This window comes from Phaethon aethereus (genome assembly GCF_964289735.1).
Source record: "Phaethon aethereus genome assembly, chromosome: 28".
Lineage (NCBI taxonomy): Eukaryota > Metazoa > Chordata > Aves > Phaethontiformes > Phaethontidae > Phaethon > Phaethon aethereus.
In genome coordinates this window covers 2,219,412-2,239,828 of record NC_138604.1, presented here as the reverse complement: position 1 = coordinate 2,239,828, position 20,417 = coordinate 2,219,412, and the positions used below count along the sequence as shown (strand labels likewise).

The 20,417-nt window shown below is 48.4% G+C and overlaps 2 protein-coding genes across 2 annotated transcripts; both read right to left on the bottom strand.

Annotated features, from left to right (window-relative positions):
• Nucleotides 1-11,641: 11,641 nt before the first annotated feature.
• On the bottom strand, nt 11,642-12,614 carry LOC309414124 (uncharacterized protein; the record flags this gene model as incomplete). Its single annotated transcript, XM_082011405.1, has 1 exon — nt 11,642-12,614. The coding sequence occupies one exon, from the start codon at nt 12,612-12,614 to the stop codon at nt 11,652-11,654; it is 963 nt and encodes a 320-aa protein (XP_081867531.1). The 3' UTR covers nt 11,642-11,651.
• Nucleotides 12,615-18,383: 5,769 nt separating this feature from the next.
• On the bottom strand, nt 18,384-19,754 carry LOC309414254 (uncharacterized protein; the record flags this gene model as incomplete). Its single annotated transcript, XM_082011551.1, has 1 exon — nt 18,384-19,754. One exon carries the CDS (start codon nt 19,752-19,754, stop codon nt 18,384-18,386), a length of 1,371 nt encoding a protein of 456 aa, XP_081867677.1.
• Nucleotides 19,755-20,417: the final 663 nt, after the last annotated feature.

The window sequence follows — 20,417 nt, the reverse complement described above, 5'->3', positions numbered from 1 at the left end:
TGAGCAGGACATAGTGATGTGCCCTTGCTGGGGTAGCAATTGTGTACTTGGGTAAAGACAGTCTGGAATAGCCCTTTTGTCCCATGACAAAGGGGGAAGAAAGGGGTGTGGGGTTAGCTGGGCCTTCTCAAAATGCAAGTGTGGTAGAGATGTGTATAGACCTGTGGGTGCTTGTGAGTCCAAGTTTGGGGTTATTTAGTTATTTAGAGCCTTGGAAGTTCTGCCCTTGCAAATAACCAATTTTTAAAACTTTGGTAGTGCTTGTGGTATGTGCTGATGCTGCCAGAGTGGATGCATATTCCTGTATCACCTCATGGCTCACAGAGGTGTGGTGCTAACATCCAATTTAATAATCTATTAATTCTAAAGCTATTAATTAAATCTTCATTTTGGTTCATTACCTAATTAAGCCTGCTAATCTCAGCAAGAAAAACTAGCAGCTGATTTTCAGTTCCTTCAAGGCTATTAGACTAAAAGAGGGCTGATCTGGTGGCATGGAATCCTGTAAAATGAATTTATAGTTGAGCTTGGAGACAGAGAAGGCCCTTCTCGCAAAAGGAAGAGCAGAGGCTTTGTCTGCTATCCAAAGGAAATATCTGAATTATAGTGCCAGGTCCTCTTCTGCTGCAAATACCTGTGTAGCACTGGTTCTTCCAACTTGGGTCAACAATGCTAAAACTTCAGCTTGAGTAGAAAGCTGCCACAAAGGCCAGTGCAGTCCTACCTCGCCCCTGGTAACTCCTGTCACAACTGGAAAAAGGATTGAAACAGTAAAAGCAGCCCTGAACTAGCACCTTTTCTGGGCATCCCATGCAGGATTCATTCTGCCCCTTCTGCTGCGTCCCATGCCTTGGTCTCCCTGGCCCCATGGTAGTTTTGTGCTAGTGTGCAATATTGGATTATAATGATAGGTTATAAGTAACAAGACTAATAACAATTAGGTGTGTCTAAGTCTTAAATCCACCCTCATGTATAAAGTGTCCTTAGACAGGTTAGGTGGCTTTTGGGCATCAGTTACCCTGCAATAAGTCGATAATTGTCTGTGCCATACAGGTGTAAAGAGATAGAAGGTTTGCAAGAAGCAGTGAGAAGATGATGTGGGATGTTATAATGCAATGAAATGCGGCATCCTTCATAACTCCTGAAACAGCAGGGGAAAGTTCAGGAGCAGCAGGGCTCCCACATGCAAGGCAGTATGGGTGGAAAGCATTGAAACAAGCAGCGTAGGAAAAATAGGTGAAATGTGTTTGTCGGAGGTTGTGAAATGGCAGGTGAAGGGGGAAAGACCAAGAGTGAAGGCAGAATTGGCAGGAAGATGTGGTATTATCAGAAATACTGGGCTTTTGCTAGGCTGTTAATCAAAATGTCTCAGAATATGGCTTAGGCAGATGAGTAGAGACCATTGAGGGTTCTTTGAAAATGCGATGTGTCGATATGCGCTGAATGGACCCAGAGGGCAGGCCTGCGTTTCGGACAGCAGAGCACTATGGTGCACAGTATGGATATTATACACACATTTCTCTGAAAGGCATCAAGCTCTAAGGCTCTAGGCTGAAAGGCTAATGGCTCTTCCCTAAAAAACCTCAGGAAGGCTCTTGGAGGACAGACTGTCTTGAACTAAAGAACCAAATTAGCGTTTCCAGGCATGTTTTTTGTTGTTTTTTTTTAAAAAGGAATAATTTGCAAGTCATCTTCAGCAGGTGAAAATCACTTCCTGAATCACCTTGTGCAACTAGATTATTGTTAAACTCCTTGAACTTCTGGACTGGATGAGGTGTAGATAATGAGTCAAGACTGGGTCTTTTGGACTGGAGGTTCCTGAGAGCTCCACCTTGCCGATGACCTCATTGCCAAATTTTTCACAACACTTTTTGCGTGAGCCAGGCAATCAACAAAGCTTATATCTCTGCCCTGCCTCCCAGCTTATCTAGGGCGTGACACCGAGACCCAGTTCACAAGCTAATCTTCCAAGATATAGTAATTACACCTTCATATGGGATCAATCAAGTAGGGTGCATGCTAATGTCTGCAGGATAAACAATCAGATTTATAGGAGTTTCCATCGTGTAAAGGGAAAAATTTTTTTATATATGTATATACACACACCCCCCAAATATTTGAGGGGCTCATTTTACAAAGAACAGATTTAGAGGGGGCAGGGAGCCTGTAGGGCTGCTTGTCGCCCAAGCAGATGTCCAGGGGAGCCGGCTGAGCAGACAGCAGATCACAGCGAAGGTGAAAGCCCGGGGCTGCAGCAGATGGATGGGCAAACTGTCTTCTGAGAGGCTGGCAGCTTCCCAGGGAGACAAGGCAGGGTAGGCAGGGAGACTGGCAGGAATCCAGGCTGCTCGGCGTGTTTTCACATGATGCTTTAACACTGCTGTGAAGTTTTCTGCAATCCCTTTTCTCTTTGAAGAAGTCTCTGGGAAAACAACTGCGTCTGGAAGTGGCTGCATGGGCAGCTTGCGGAATAAGGTGCACACCCTGATGTTCGGGGGCATCATTCTGACATCTGATGACATCATCACCTGTTCTGCCTCCACAGGTGAGGGCAAATTGTTAAATACCAACTCTTAAGACTCACCAGCCCAGCAATGGGGAACTGGAGTTTAGCGAGCTTTCACATTTCAGTTTTAGGGACAAGTTTACCTATTGATTTTATTTCCCTTCTGTTAAACAGGGCTTTCAGCTTAAAGTCTGGCAGAGGTGCCCAATCATAACTGCAGTAATATTGCTCTTGGGACCAAAAGGATAATGCTTGCACTTAAAATGCATGGAAATCTTTGGAGGAACAGAAGTTTAGAATTTGGGCAGAAGAGGGGAGCAGGGAGTAACTGGGGGTGGGGGGCTGGGGGGAGTGTGTCCTGAGCCGAAGTAAATAATAAGGAAAATTTCTCTGGGTGTCATTCCTTTTCATCTACTCATTGCTTTTCAGCTGGCACATCGAGACGTGAACTCTCAAAACCACAAGCTGTACTTAACAGGATGAGGAACAAGTGAAAGCTGTGAGATGAAAGTGAAAATGAAAGAGTCTTGTGCAGAGGCACGTGAACAGGGCTGAGGAATACAAGAGGGAGCGGATTATTTTCTCACTTCATGGGTGAGCAGGACTGACAGATTTGGGTTTGATATTTGCCATCTAAATTTCACCAGTAAGTACCTGAAGATCAAGTATAGAAGAGAAAGAAAATGAGAAAACCACCATGATAATGCAGAGTAGTTTTAATGGGAAGGGAAAGGACAGAACAAGACTGCTAGAATAAATAACAGCATACAGGGCACAGTTCCAGATGCAGATTCTGTCACTCGTACACTGCATTGACTTCTATATGCAAATGATACATTTCATCAAATACTTTTTTCCTTTTTCTTAAATAAAATTAAATATAAAAAGAGGATCCATTTCTTTTCCCCCACACTTCTTTCCTGCAGTGAAACTGAAAGCCAGAAACAAATGACGTGTGTGTATATTCATCAAAAGGGAAAATGAATTTCCTGATGACTAATTCTCTTAAATGCTAAGACCAGTCTAATTAGGTCTAGCAGTGAAAGGGTTTGTCATGTCTCAATTGACCACACTTGTGGTGTTCTTGAAATGGCTGATGCCTTCATTTTTCTGGAAGGCGGTGGAAAAAGAACAAATTGTCCTCAAGAATCAGTATCTCAAAGGTGAGGTTAACACAAATTAGGGTAGGGGACATTTTATTACTCTAATCACCTGCCTGAGAATGTACCTGAGGAAACAAACTACGAACTTAAGGTAAAGCATAATTTAAAGAAGACATAGGTAAGTCTGCTTTAGCGAGGCAGGAGGAGTCTACGAGGCCTTGGTCGTTGGGGTTGGTATCTCTATGTTATGCTTCTGAGGTCTCTTTGTCTTCATTTGCTGTATCTATATTTTCAGTTTCTGGCTGCTTCTCTGGAGCACGCTCTTCCCTCTCACTCACAGGTGGTTGGCAGTGCCTGTAGCTGGGTCTACTGCAAGGATGCATCCAGCGGGAAGAAAACACGTAGGAGCACCGTGGTGCATGCTGAGGCACGTGTTTTGGGGTGAACCTCTCTGCGGGTGGCTCTGAGCGCAGGACTTCTGCTCTCGAAGGTGTCAGCGGGGCTGGTGCACCTCCCTCCAGGACTGTGGAACTTCCCACTACCATCTCCTGTGGGCACGTGCTGAGGATCGGCCCTGGGAACGTCACGATGACGGGAGGGGGGAATATAATGACTCTGGAGGCACCGCAGGATACAACACATGGGTCATTGCAGCTGGTAGCAAGAGGCTGTGGGCACTGCACATCGCATGAGTAGAAACGCCGTCCTGCATCCCTCTCCCCACTGAAGGACATCTGGGAGAAGTGGTGGCGAACCTGCAGCACATAACAGAGACCACGGGCGTGATTCTCAACGCGTTTGCAATCCGCGCCTTGCCCTGCGCCCTGCAGACCCTTGCGCCTGAGGGGGGGCTCCTGCTCTTCTCCCCTTGCAGAGAGGGTGAGGTGTGTGCCACAGCGAGGGATATGCCGCGGTGGAGCCGAAGGCGCAAGTGGATAAGCGTGCAGCTCGGGTGTTTTGGTTATAGGGGCTGTGCAGGTAACATGGGTGCTGCAGCAGAGACAACATGAGCCGGTGATTTCAGGAAACGAAGCTCACAGGTCAGTACAGGCTTGTCCCCTTGTTCTGATCGCCCCATCACACTGAGTCCTTCTCACCCTGCCTCCACCCTCCCGGAAAAAGACCTTCAGGCCTCTGGGTTTAAGCAACCTCTACCCCATTTTATCACTGCCATCCATTGCCCGCAGGCCATTTCCACCTCCGCCCCTGAGCAGTGCCTCTCTTCACTCTACAAATTACAGATGCTGTCCGAGCAGCCACCAAAGACAACTGGAGAGGAGCTGCAGCTGTGGCCAGTGACTTCAGCATAGCCGCTGCTGGTGCCATAAGGCCACCGGTCATACAGGAATGGGTATTTTCTATCCCTGTACTGGAGAATGTCCTTGCCTGGGATTGTTTGTGTCAGTGATAGAGCATGCCCAGCCCTCGTTAGAGTAATTATGCATAATAGGATTCCTGTGCCTCTGCTGAGATTGCGCTAGGCACTGTATCAGTGTCCTGAGAGGTTTGTGCAGACCAACGAGTCCACATCAGGAAGACTGGGGGGAAAAATTACCCTGGGTCTGCAAGCTGGGGACCGCTGTGCGGGAGGTGGAAGGACCCGACTTCGGTGCCGTTCTGCACGCTAGCCCCTGAGGTCCTAGGAAAATCTCACCTCCAGGTGCCTCCAGATGTTTGCGGAGACCATTCGTGGCAGAGCCGAGAACTTCACAGAGATTTCTGGTGCCTACATTTTTTGCCTACACCCTGAATCCGTCTTTTAGGTCATTCAACTGGAACTAATTACAAAAATACATTGTGGGATTTACCTGCCAAAGTTAAAAACTGTGTGATATAGATGATTACCTATAAAGCAGACACTTTGGTTTTGTCCCTGGAGAAAAGCAGGCACTCCCAGAGTGCAGTCAAGCTCACTCAGAGGTAGGTGTTTAAGTCAGTCATGTGAAATGCCTGTTTCTGTCTACTGATTATGATGGAAAGGTTCAGGGGCATCCCATCACTTATCTTGTCTAGCTTTTCACGTCTGTCAATGCTCAGCATCAGATGCGTTTGTCAGAAAAACCCTGAAGTCATTGAGTATGCAACAGATGCCCTTGCAGAGGTGGTTCTTCCTAATATTGTCATGATAAAGGTGTCTTAACCCAAAGAGAGAGGCTCCAGCCATGAACAGACCTCCGTGAATGACGGATTAAAAACTGGGGAGACATCACTTCTTACTGAAATGAACTCTTTGTTCTAGCTGTGTTTTTGATCATTCTGGCAGGAAAGGGAGGAGGCGAGAAGACTTTAGTCCCTTTTTATCCCTTTGAAAAATAAATCTTGCTGATTTATGAATAAAAACTTTTGGAAAACAAATTTGAACATCTTGGATCTTCTCCAATACTTCTAATGAAAAACACCAATACTAATGTTACTGAGCAACGTGATCTAGTTGAAGAGGTTCCTGCTCATTGCAGGGGGGTTGGACTAGAGGACCCTTGAAGGTCCCTTCCAATACAAACTGTTCTATGAATCTATAATAATGTTATCTAAATTCTACCTGAACAGAGCTTAAAATGCCTTTTATGTCGGATACCATGTAGCTATATACAGTTAATAACAGATACAGATAATAACAAAAGTGCACTATTTTTTATAAGAATGCCAGTCCCCATAGAAATATTTGCAAGGCTGCACATGGTTCACATGTACAACTAAATAATTTCTAGCAGACTTTTCGAGAAAGAATCACGTTAATATTTTTTGAAACCACAGAGAGGCTTGCTGTTAAACCCCAGTTCATGTTAAAGCAACATTTTACTCAATATAATTAGATTGAGGTGAATGGGACTTACCAGCTGTCCAGGAAGAAGTCAAGAGAAATGGCCAGAGGAGCCCTGAATCCTTTGAGTTTTATATGCTTTCTTGAACTTCCAGGAAGATGAGACAACCTTTGTGCATGAGGTCTTAATTACTTTCCAAACAATTTTTCCCGCATGTGTAACACTTATAATTACTATAATTATTTTAACATTGTTTACCTGCATTATTCAATTTTCTATGGTACATACTGTTACATGCTGTGGGGTTTCCTTCAAATTATATTTTTATAGTCTAAATTAATTGCTGATTCTGTCTGTATTAACATGGGGATGCAACTTGCTCCAGTTTGTTCAGCTTTGACTTAAACATTAACCACATGAGCAATTGCAGACAGCAGCTGATATATTGCAGACATATTGGCTATACCTGCTGCTAGGTGTGGGCTTTTAATTCATTCCCCTAAATCCACCGTAGCATTCAGTTAGAGTCGCCATGGGGTTCATCTCTGTAAGTGGCTTGGAGGAGGGAGGATTGGAGAACAGAATTTTGCGGACTGTTCGCGACGAAACGGATTTGGTTATTTTCTTCCCATCCTTTGTTTCATCGACTTGCCACAACTTCAGACTGAAGGATGGCATTCTGCTCAGGGATCCCTATTCCGACTCTAGGTACCGACGAGATGCCGAGTGTCTGGCTCCAATCACCCTGCGTGAGCAGAAGGCTAAGAAATATAACCTCTGAAGGGGTTAGAGGCGGAGAAGACTGGAAGGCGATAAGGTAATAATTTCTGCAGATAAAAGGTAAATGACAAGGTGAAAGAATTTAGCTGCCATTTATACCTGCTGAAGACAGGAGAAGTCATGGGCTGAAAGTTCTTCAAGGGAGACTTAGCTATGGGGAAAAATTTTTAATCATGTGGCTACTGATGTACAGGAATTGCTGAATTTTGTGGAGCCTCGCTGATTTCCCAAGGATTCGGGTAGATTCTCAGAGTTGAGTGTCACAGGTTCAATTCTCACAGGCCCGGCCATAGCTGCCTTTTAACCCAGTTCAAAACGACTGCTTCTGAATGCAAACAGAAATGCTTTGTTTAACGAAAATGCAGAGTGCCTTGAGTTGTCGATGCTTGAAAACAACTTCGTGTTTATGAGAACAACTAAGCCACTTCCATCAAAAAATGCATATTCTAAAGTTGCTATTAGCCCTGAGGTGTTTGTCTCAGATAACATACTATTAATATTATAACGATAAAACACTTTGCATGCATAAACTAGTAATGAATATTTTTGAAATGTTTTGGCATTCCCAGTTGTGTGGAAACATCACCTCACCAGTCTCTAATTGTCAGGATTATTTCCTCCATCCTTTCACAAAAGACAATGAAAAGTTCACACAAAATTATCCAAAAAAGCCAGGCTCCAAATTCATAGCTCCGGACAGAGGCTAACCCCACTGAGCTTTGTTGCTAGAGGTTGCTGGCAATTTATGTTAAAAATTGTATTTCATATTCTTTGACAAATTCAGGTAGCTTATGGATCTCTTGGTGACTTCTGAACCAGTTTCTGACCATACCCTTCTTCCTTAAAAGTGAGAAAAGTGTCTGGAAAAATGGAAATTCCTGTTTCTATGCTACTTCACCTGCAGAGCATCCAAATACCCCAAACTGGAAACTCATTTACACCTCCCAGTCTTCCTTGCAGGAAGAAAAGACAAGGTTGCCATTTAATTTCTAGAAGTTTCTTAATTTTCTTCATCAGTGACAAAGACAATGGAATAGAGTGCACCCTCAGCAAGTTTGCAGATGACCCCAAGCTGAGTGGTGCGGGTGACATGCCTGAGGGACGGGATGCCATCCAGAGGGACCTGGACAAGCTCGAGGGATGGGCCCCTGTGAACCTCATGAGGTTCAACAAGGCCAAGTGCAGGGTCCTGCACCTGGGTCAGGGCAACCCCCGGTATCAGCACAGGCTGGGGGATGGAGAGCAGCCCCATGGAGAAGGACTGGGGGTAATGGGGGATGAAAAGCTGGACAGGAGCCGGCAATGTGCGCTCCCAGCCCAGAAAACCAACCGTGTCCTGGGCTGCCCCCAAAGCCGCGTGGCCAAGAGGGTGAGGAAGGGGATTCTGCCCCTCTGCCCCGCTCTGGGGAGACCCCCCCTGCAGTGCTGCGTCCAGCTCTGGAGCCCTCAGCACAGGAGAGACACGGACCTGCTGGAGCAGGGCCAGAGGAGGCCCCAGCAACACTCCGAGGGCTGGAACAGCTCTGCTGGGAGGACAGGCCGGGAGAGCTGGGGGGGCTCAGCCTGGAGCAGAGAAGGCTCTGGGGAGACCTTCCTGCAGCCGGGCAGGACTTAAAGGGGGCCTACAGGAAAGGTGGGGATGGACTTTTTAGCAGGGCCTGTTGCCATAGGGCAAGGGGTGATGGTTTTAAACTAAACAAGGGGAAATTCTGACCAGATATAAGGAAGAAATTTTTGACAATAAGGGTGGTGAAATGCTGGCACAGGTTGCCCAGAGAGGTGGTAGATGCCCCATCCCTGGAAACATTAAAGGTCAGGCTGGACGGGGCTCTGAGCAACCTGGTCTAGTTGAAGATGTCCCTGCTCATGTCAGGGGGGTTGGACTAGATGGCCTTGAAAGGTCCCTTCCAACCCATTGACTATTCTATGACTCTGTGAAGTTATTATGCCTTCTGCAGAAAAACACCTTTGGAAATGGGAGTACAAAAACAACCCTAAACATCTTATGCCCCTTAATAACACAGGCAATGTGGAGTTTGTCCAGCTGGGGGGTCCTGCACTGAGACTGCTTTGGACAGTGTTTGCAGGGAAAGGCTGTGCAATATAAGCCCAAAGGAGAAAAAGCTGCTTTTTAGTCCACCTTGTCACTGTCCACCTCGGAGGGGAGCCTGTCTCTTTGCTCTAAACTCTCATTTGGTGGGTGCAGGTAGTAATAAACTGTCCCTTCAGCATTTTCTTCTCCAGGGCAAACAGTTCTCCCAGCCTCTCTCTTCTTGCACCAGTGCCCTGACCACCCTGCAGCCTCCATCAGACCCGCTCCTGCCTGCCCACAGCTCTTGTGCTGAGCACCCAAAACCGGGCAGGGAGGTCTGGATGTGGCCTCCTGAACGTCAGAATCAACACTCTTCTCCTGCTGCTGGCTACGCTCTGTCTCAGGCAGCCCAGCCTGCGGTTGGCTTTCACCGCCACACGGCTGCAGCACTGCCTCACGACAACTTTTGGGCCACCAGGTCCTTTTTTTTGCAGCGCTCCTGACCTCTCCAGGAGCAGATCCCACCTACTAATCCATCTGATGAGGGAGAGCAGGGTCTGCTGCCAAGCAGGTAGCTGGAGGAGAGAGGGAACAAGAGTTCCCAATAAAAACCACCCTCACTCAGAGAGCCAGTAAAATTCAGGCATCTTTTAGCGGTTGCTTTGAGATACCAGGTTTTTATATTACCATGTCAGCGTAACCCCTTTATCAGGAGCACAACCACAGAAACAGAAGCTCAGATTTTTAAAAGGAAAGCCTTTTCTTGCTGATCAATGCCGTCTTCCCCATGCTAACTGAAGGGGAGTCTGGATCCTTTTGGGACCAAGAGCGACTGAGCTCAGCAGAGCCTTTTAAACCATACAAGTGGGATGAAGGCAGGTGGGAGAGCTTCCTCTAGGCCTGGGCTGTGCCACCCCCCTCCCTTAACTGTGAACCCCAAACTCCCTCTAATGGCTGCAGACCTCTGGGACTCACCGTCGGCCCTGAGCATGCTGGTGCCTGGCGTGAGCAAGGGTGGAGAGGAGCCCGGTTTTTAATAGACCTGGTGTAAGAAAGGGATTGATCCCATGCAAGGTAGTCAGGAGGGAGCTACTTGCTCAGGTCTTTCCTCTCCCTCCCTCATTTAATTCCCCAGGCTAGTGATTTACCAGAAGTTAAAATGAATTCCTCTCCCCCTGGGGAGCAAGACTCCACCTAATCCTGGAGGACTGCTGGTAACATCAGTCTCTGTTTTTGCAGGCAAGCCTACCACTTTGTTCGAAAAAGGAGCATATAGAAATCCTGCTTGGTCTGGTTGGGGCACTTGCAGAGGAAGCCAAGGAGATAGAAGGCAGCTTTCCTGCTGGGATTTGCCCAGGGAGCTGACAAAGCAAAGCAGCGATGGGAGGAGCTGCCGGCTCTCCCGCTGCACCTTCAGACGGTGGCAGAGAGCTTCTGCTTCCCTGGTGCTGCACCAGGACCACCTCCAGGCGTGCAAGGACATGTGCATTGGGACTTCACTGCTTACGTATATATGTATATATACTAGGAAATCAAAATATTGACTGAGCACCGTAACTATTTCCTGCTGCCTATGAAAATGTAGTTGTCAAGGGACAGCTGGAATTGAAAGTTAGTTTTCCCTCTGGTTGCGATTTTATAACCACAGAGTATTGATGCTGCTCACCCATCCGATGCAGACGAGGCCAGCTCAGGGTTGCAGCGTCAGAAGAGACCACGGGAAGCTTGCCCTGGTCCCAGGGTGCAGGACCGAAGGCTGTCCTGTGTGACACATGTGCAAACGGGGTGTGCTCCCCTGCGACGCTGGCACGACCGAGCTAAGCCTGGGCAGACAGTAAACGCCTGTCTGAAGGCGGCTAATGAGTCTCATTACTTTAGTCAAGCCTTCTTCTAAATACCATCCTGCACTGCTGCTTTTACTAAGTCCCTCAGTAACTTTTCAACACCAAGGTCTGTTCCCACAGACGGTAAATCTAGTCTTTACAAGTGTGATTACTGCCATTTTTTTACACAAAGGAGCAGTATAACAACAGGGAATAGTTTTTTCCAGTAGTAGGTGTTAGAAAGAGTTTTTAAAAAAAGGAAAATAAATCAGACAGAGAGCAGGACTCCAGCTGCAACCTGAGTTTAATACGACTGGTACAACCAGGGAATATAATTGATCCAGTAACAGTAAAAACCTCTTGGGGTGTGAACGCTGCAAGAGAGTTGTATTGGTTTGAAGTTCAAAGTCTGAGCACCTGCTCAGAGTTACTTAACTTCTCACTTACAGCTTTTCTGTTGCAGGAATAACTGAAGTGTGGTCAAAAAAGAAAGGCAATGCGCTCTATGAGTTTAATATGGATACAATAAGGGGTATAATAAGGCCAAAGCTTCTCTTGGGGCTAGGAACAGGAACAGGAGGAGAAAAATAACCTCAGACCTCAACTACATAGCTTGCTATTTTCACAACTGCTTCTTTATCTCCTTTACCACAGCCATTTTGAAGCACAGCGACTCTTCTTGGAGTGGCTCGAACGTTTCACCACGTGATGGTGCGTCGAGTGCTGGGTGGCCCGTGGGTAGAGGCACTTGGACTTGCTTAGGTGCTGTGTCGATGAGCTCTTGTGCTTGGCTCCCTCCTGCGGCAGCGAGCATTTGGCTGCACGTGGCTGCGAGGAGCACTCCTTTATTGCCTGCCCGGGGGGGCACTTGGACGCGCGTGGCTGCGGCAGGCACTTGGTTGCACACTGCTGCGAGGAGTAGGTGGTGATGCACTCCTGCGTCGGGTAGCCCTTCATGCACCTCTGCGGGGGGAACCCGCTCACGTACTCCTGCAGGAAAGACTGCGTTACGCACTGCTGCGGGGGGCACTCGGTGACCCCGCGCAGCGGCGGGGAATAGCTGCTGGTCATCCCCTGCAGGGACCGGAGCTCCGTGCCGTACCGCTGCGAGGAGCATTTGGATATCTTCTGCGTCCTGCATTCGTCCTTGCACGAAGACGAGTACTTGATCCCACACGGTGGGTACTTGAGTTTGCCTGGCTCCGGGCACCTGGGTGCACATGGTGGGAGGCTCTTGGCCATGCGTTTTTTCTCAGGGTGGCTGGTCTCACAGGGCTGGAAACTCTGCGTTGTGCTCAGCTTCAGGCTGGGCTTCCTGCAGGGCAGAAGGCGAGTGGTCTCACAAGGCTCAGGGTACAGCAGGACATACTGCTGGACATAGGGCTGACAAGACAGCAGAGGTGTCTGGGTCACGCTTGGCTGTGGGCACACGTAAGTGAAAGGTTGCGTGTAGCTTTGCCATCTCGGCATCGGGCTCTTGATCACGCTCACTGGGTGGCATGTGTTACTGCACGCATCGGACTTTGGTGTGCACTGCTGGATGCTTTCAGCGATATAGCCCGATCCCGGCAGGTACAGGTGTTTATACCGCTCCCCATAATAGTGCATGGTCACGCAAGGCGCTTACACCTGAAAGAAGCAGGAAAAAGACAGACAGTTCACACAAGCATCGGCTGGTTTTTGTGATGCAGGACTGGGAGTTTCCCCGCAGGGATCTCAATATGGCAAGCCCACATCCTAGCTCTCCTGAAGGTCAGAGGCTCTCAGTGGCTCACGACCTGGCTGTGATTACCCAGGTGAGGAGAGGAGAGTCTGTTCTCAGCTCATGTCCCCACACCCTTCTCTTAAGAGCCCAGAAACAATCAGGGATTGGAGCCAGGCAAACCGGAGAGTTTTCATGCCGCCCTTCAGAGACCAGCTAAGTGTCCATCAAAGCATTTCACCAAGGAGAATTGACATTATGATCCTCTGTCTTACTTCCTGGAAACCTCCTGTGTCCCCGCTGGGATGTCCTTTCAAGTTTATGTATGTCCTGCAACTCCCAAGCACCAGAGATGAAAGGCAAGCCAAAATTAAAGGTGTGTCCATGCTGTAATACTCAGGTGTGGCTGCAGTTCACGTGGGCAAACCAAAGCTGAGGTGAAATTAGCTAGTTGAGGGTAAGGATAGGTTTGTGGCAGCACGGAGCTCAGCACGTATGACCTGCCTGCCTGCCGATCCGTGGTCCCAGAGGGGTCTGCTGGGCTGGCAGCGTGCAGCTACAGGCTCTGAGCTTGCTACCGTAGCATCAGCTTCGCTGCCTCTGCAAGCCTTGCAGTCCCAGCGTCATACTATTTTATAGGCATCTTCAAGAAAAGACAAGAGGAAACACAACAGGATTGTTTCTAAGTATTTGATGAAACCATAGCAGGAAAGAAGAAGCTATCAAGGCAAAATCTCAGCTGGTGTTAACTGGTCAAGTGTCACTGAGTTGAGAGAATTGCACTCATTTACAGCAGCCGCCAGTCCTGCACTACAGTCCTGCCAAGCCACAGTGTCCTGTTTTTGTTATGGTAACCTGAAGACCCACTGTCAAAATGCCCGGCATAGCAGCTCTGACAGTGAAACCTCATCCTGGCAGCCGCTGTGCAAGCAGCATGAAGGGGAGTCTCACCGAGACCGCATCCCTGGGGAAGGGACCAGGCGGCACCAGCTGGAGGTCAACACTTCCCTCCCGAAACCACGGCGAAATGTCTCACTTTGCCTTGGCCCTGGGACTCGTAGGAGAAACTGTCCCACTTCATTGCCCACACCGGAAAACACCGGTTTCAGGGAGTTTTCTGAGTTTTTAACAGGATTATTTTGAGCACAACAGGTACTGGAACCACTGACGTGAAAGGTGCGCTGATCAAAAATGTTTTTTTCATTTCAACATTGTTTTTAGATTAAGGCATATAATTAAATGACTGTAAAGCAACTGCATTTTCTGAACAGCCCTAGTTCTGTCTATAATCACACTAAGGCGTTTTATCTTCCAAAAGCCTATTACTGGGTGACTATTAGCAGTAACAATGCTGTGTGTTACTATCATTAGGAAAGCTTTTTATCACTACAATTATAATAATCATCTACTAATAAAAACAACCTGTTGAAAAACAATGATAACAATTGCTACTACTACATGTACAATGCTAAAGTCTCTGGTGATGCTTATCAAGATAAAAAGCTTCTAAAGTAGGGGGAATTAATTGCTTCCAGGGGGTTCTTTGCATCTCAGACTTATTCTTATCATTGTTAGCCTCAACAGAAATTTTAACAGATTTGGGCTTAGCTAGGGAGTCTCTCTGCTGACTTTCACATTGGCACTGAAGTTGGTCAGCTTCTTACTATTATCTGAAAAGTTCCTTTGTTCAAATTCCATAGAAAGGCGGCAGCAAATTTCTCCACGCCACTTCCTTTAGAGGAGTTGCTTTTTTGCGTGCAAGCTCATATCTGACTCCTGCCAGCATCGAGCCTCCTTCGGACTAGAACTAACAGAAAGCGTAGAAAAGCCTGCAAATCCCACTCCTGACTTCACAGTCCATCTGGAAGCGCTTTCCCAATATTCTTCAGTTTAGCACGGAGGAGATGCTCCAGCTGTTAGAGCCACGCATGCTGGTGCTGAAGGCAGCATCCCCCAGAGGATGCTTCTCCGTGAGGACACAGGCAGGACCTCTGCCCACTCCAGCCACCCAGGAATAAAACAGCATTTCAGGAGCTCCATTAAAAGCCAGACTTACCCACTTCATCAGTGAGAACAACCGGAGAGAAGTGCCTAGGAGAGCCCCGCGATGGCAGAGCTTTTATACAGTGAATAAGTGCCCTAGGGGAGTGAGGTGGTTTGGCTGGGTGATGCTCTAATTGCTGCCAGTCCTGGCTGAGCCACGTGCGGCTTCGTGCCGGCGGGAATGGCCGTCCTCGCTCCGCAGGGCTGCCATCCCCGCCTGGCACTGCCGGGACGTCTAGCTTCCCTGTGAGCCGTGTCAGGAGAGACCGCCCGATCCGACGTGCCGAACCAGCGGCGTCCCTGGCAGGGGACCCGCACCCCCGTGCAGGGGCTGCTCGGGGTGCTCACGCTAGGAATCCCCACGCAAAGCATCCCCGCTTGCCCATTGCAAATCCGGGCCAGCTAAAACGCACCTTTCCGCCCAGAAAAAGATTGCAGTTGAGCCCACCAAAGGGACTGCTCAAGGGACAACTAATTTCCATGGGAGCTTCATACATAAAGTCCCTTCGATGCCTTTGAAAATGCCGTCCAGGAAGGACTCTCGGCAACTTTTTGCAGACCATAATTACTGTGGCATGCAGACTTCCTTCACTTACACAGGGAACCCAGGGAAGAGACGGGTGATTGGGACTGAGAAAGCCTTGGGCTAAGGGCAAGACGGCTACTAAAAAGGACTTGCCACGAAGTGAATAACCTGCTGAAAGAGGTGACGCTTTTCCGGCACAACAAAGGGCAGAAGGGACAAGCAGGGCGCTGGGGCAGCCTGGGGAAAGGCAGCTGAATCAAACCAGGCTCGTGTCCTGAAAACACAAATCACATTTCCTGCTCTGCTGCACGGTCTCTGCACCAGTCATCTCTCCTTTTGTTCCCTGTTTATGCCACGAATAAACCCAAGGGAAAATTAACAGTGGCATGAGCATAAGTGCCGACCAGGAATGCATTTTTACGTAGTCATATCTGCATAAGCCCTGGCTTTTTTTTTTTTTCTTTCCCCTTTAATGCAAATCTGACACCTATGAATTAGGTTCCAGCATGCTGGGAATTCAGGTGAGGTCCCACACATTGAAATAAAAAGAGGTGAAACAAGTTAGCTATTAACGGAGTAGGTGGAAAATTTCTCACCGATATCAAGCGCTGGGGACGTCGCTGGCTTGCCATCCTTGGAAGCACCTAAAGGACACGTGGACGTGGTGCTTTGGGAGAAGGTTTATTGGTGGACTTGGCAGCGTTACTTTTATGGTTGAACTCAATGATCTTAAGGGTCTTTTCTAACCTAAATAATTCTGTGATTCTATGATTTGAAGCAGAATATTCATCTCTGGCTTATGAACCACTGAGTAAATTTTCTGTTTCTGTTTTCATCAGAAAGTCCAGAAGCCTGAAGGTAGGTTTGTTATTTACGTTTCTGATTTTCCAACAAAAAAATCTCCCTCAGTATCATAGAAAAAAATACAGACAAAGTGCATGTTTTCCCCGTTGAATGCCAACATTCTGAGAGATACAAAAACCAAAGGGAAGAACACTTTCTCTAGGCTTATCTTATTTTCCACAACTAAAGACAAAAACACTGAATCCAACCTGGATTTCTCAAACTTTCATTGCGTTTCACTCCTCTGAACTACAACACCCTTTTTAATGTTAAATTATCTGACCAAAGATTTTAGCAATCAAGTAGGCGTCAGAGACCAGGTAAGCAGATTAATACAATTTTTATAAGCTCCATAAATTCAATTCCTGAGCAAGCTCTAGATCAAATAGCCTTCAAGTAACGCTAATATTCAGTTTAGTGTTTCCAGTGCAGGTAGCAAAATATTAACCCGATGATAACATCGTGCCTTGTCATCCAAACGTTCTTAATTAGCATCTGTAAAGCCCTTTCATCTGAGAGAGACGCACAATGCCGCATGGGACATTGTTGAGGGGGCTATTATTATTCCCAATTAAGCACAGGGGAAACCGAGGCACATTGCACTGCGGTCACTTGGTGGTGCAGCATGAGTCAGAGCCAGGGTCAGAACCAGACTCCGTCACAACCACCTCCAAAACGAGCCCTGTGCTCTGGCGGCCACTCCACCCCTGTGAGATGAGGTCCTGCCACCCAGCTACCCAGCACCCAGGAAGTCTTCCCTACCGATCTCCTGGGCTCTGGTTCCTATGGGAAAGCCACAATGATGTGACAACTCCTCAGAAGGCCCCACCGTTGCTCGTGTCTTGGCTTTAAAGGGTACACAAAACGTTCGGTTGTGAGAGCATCCCTGGCTCTGCAAGGTCACTCCTGCTCTTGCATACTGCCTGTCCGGGCCAAAGCATCATCACTGGACATTCAGGAAAAGGTGTGAAAGTGAAGGTCTGCTCTCTCATGACCCACTGAGCACCCCGGGGAAGCAGCCAGGTGCCACCTCGACATGGCTAGATGCTCAGGTCTTGGACACCTTGCCTTCAGAGGGCAGCCCGTGGTGGCACCCCAAGGTCACCAAGCAAGGGTGGAGCAGGGCAGGATGCAGGGCAGCGTCCCAGCCCGGGTCACACCTTCCTCTTCGTCTTGCGACACTTGTTTTTGCCCTCCAAATACGCATGATCTACTTAGCACGAGCTACTACTCATTTTCCTAATGATAGGGCATATTACAGGATTTTTGTATTTTTCAGACAGGAGTTCACTATATTTAATAAAGAAAAACCACCAGAGGACAAAACGACAAGATATTTAATCTGAGGTCAGACAAGTATATTTATTTAGGTATATATATGTATAATACAAGTATACATATATAGTTTGTTTTCAGTACAGTGTAGAGTATACATCTTCAGTCAGCATAAAGAATACAGTTAATTGCTTTTATAGCGCAAACATTCGTAAAATAGTCGTGCTACAACTTTCAGTGTTATTTCAAAGACTTTCTTTTGTTTCAAGTTGTGTTTTCAATATTAATTAAAGCAACCAAGTGAATAAAAAATTCCATGTATAAAATTTCAGCGAGGACCAACTTCACCGAGCCAGAAATCCTGTCTTGTTTGGGGACTCTACTGAAGTCAGCGTAGAGTCAGCAGTTTAAAGCAGCAGGGATTTCTAGCCACCTTCCGAAATGAAGGCCGTTGGGAATAAGATTGGTATACACTTTGCTTAGCAAATTTACATTTGGCTTCCAAATCTGTGAATGAAAACAGCTGTTTTGTAGAACTCGCAGCCTCGTGGAATCCAGGTTAACCTGAACATTGTCTCCCAAGGCCAGGACTAAACCCAGAGCCGGGCACGGGCCAGCCCTCCGCTGGCCGCACTGCCAGTCCTCTTGATGCTGTTGTGATCTGGAGTCCTTAGACATTTCTATCTCTTTTTTTCTTTCATTTTTAAAAATTAATTTCAATTAGGTGAGAATTTAATAGCATCCCACTAAACTATGCCTTGTAGCAGATTAAGGTACAAGCCACAGGCAACTGGAGCGCAGCCATGGAAATAGTATTGCACCCTGGCCCAAAGCAGAGCTGAGCTACAGGGGAAGTACTGGAAAAGAGAGATAAAGCAGACTTAAGCAACGGGAACTAGTCGGCAGGCGGTTTGAGGAGATAAATAGCCCCTGCCTCAAAGCTGTACCTCGCTCTTCTTCCGTGGTCCTTCCTCTCTCCCGTTCCTTTTTACCAGGGCCATTTGGATGCAGAGCAGTACTTTTTGGAATGACTTGAAATTTTTACTCCACCCGACTGACATTGCTGTGGGACACACTTGGTGGCACACTGCTGTGGGACACATTTGGTCACGCACTGCTGTGGGACACACTTGGTCACACACTGCTGTGGGACACACTTGGTGGCACACTGCTGCTGTGGGACACACTTGGTCACACACTGCTGTGGGACACACTTGGTCACACACTGCTGCTGTGGGACACACTTGGTGGCACACTGTTGCTGTGGGACACACTTGGTGGCACACTGCTGTGGGACACACTTGGTGGCACACTGCTGCTGTGGGACACACTTGGTCGCACACTGCTGTGGGACACACTTGGTGGCACACTGCTGCTGTGGGACACACTTGGTCGCACACTGCTGTGGGACACACTTGGTGGCACACTGCTGCTGTGGGACACACTTGGTCGCACACTGCTGTGGGACACACTTGGTGGCACACTGCTGCTGTGGGACACACTTGGTCGCACACTGCTGTGGGACACACTTGGTGGCACACTGCTGCTGTGGGACACACTTGGTGGCACACTGCTGCTGTGGGACACAAGTTACCTCGCACGGCTGTGGGACACAAATGGTAGTAGATTTGGTGGCACACGGCTGTGGGACACACTTGGTCACACACCTGGTTGCGCATTCCTGTGGGACGTATGTGGTGGCACACTGTTGCGGGGCACAAGAGGTCACAAAACGGTGCGAGACACACTTGGTTGCACGCTGCTGCGGGACACACGTGGTGACACACCTGGTTGTGCGTTCCTGCGGTGCGTATGTGGTCACACACTGCTGCGGGATGCACTTGGTCGCACACTGCTGCTGTGGGATGCCCTTGGTCAGGTACGGCTGCTGTGGCACACACGTGGTCACACACCTGGTCGCACATGGCTGCTGTGGGATGCACTTGGCTGCACACGGCTGCTGGGGGGCATAGGCAGGCGGACATTGTTGCGGCACACACTTGGTCACACAAGGCTGCTGCGACACGCCTTTGGTCACACACTGCTGCTGCGGCACGCAAGTTGTCACACACCGAGTTACACACGGCTGCGGTAGGACACGCTGGGTCACACACTGCTGCTGCGGTGCATACTTGGTTGCATACTGTTGCTGTGGCACACACTTGGTCACACACTGGTGGGAGAAGCTGGAGGACATGACCTGCTGCCGGGGGATGCAGGGGGTCACATGCTGTGGGGTGCAGAGTGTTGAGTGCCAGGTAGGCACTGGCAGGGGTCTGGCAGCGTACATCGGTGGGCACCTGATGGGGATGGGGTCCTGGTAGATGGGAGGGAGGCACTGCTGTAGGTAGCACGACATCTCAGTGAGGCTTCGGCAGGACTGGAACGACACGCGAGAAAGCGGAGCCTTTAGAGGGGCACCTGGCTGAGTTTCTTGTGGTCCCGCTGCTGCCCGCACCGTGGGACCGGCTTGCTTCACAGGGTGCTGGAGACACGTCCCGCCACAGTCTCAAAACCACACCAGCAGCAGCCGAGGACCCAACCCATCATTTTTAACTCTGAAACGTTACATGAAGTCAAACAGTGGGGAAATTTAGAGACACATAGCGCTAAACATCTCCCCAGACTGCAACTCTGTCCCCATCACCTGGACCTGCACGGGAGAGAACTGACCTTGGAGGTCAGCAGAGGAACGGCTTATCTCAGAGCTGCCTTTCAATCATTAAATCCAGTTTTCCTCTCCTGCTTTTGGTTGGTGACCGCTTCTGGCACATCAAGGAAAAACCCCAACCCAGAAACAAGCTCTGAACCTCTGGCCACATCTGCCATAGCAGGAGAGGCAAAGAACACCCAAGACATCACTTCTTGGTGACCCCGTCACAGCGTCACAAAGTTTATGCTCATTAGGGAACCGAAGCGATACCACAGCTCAACACAAACCCACTAACAGCTCTTGTAGCATTATGTGCCCTGATACACCAAAGCTGTTCTGACTGTCATCAGGCACCCTCAAAAGCAAACA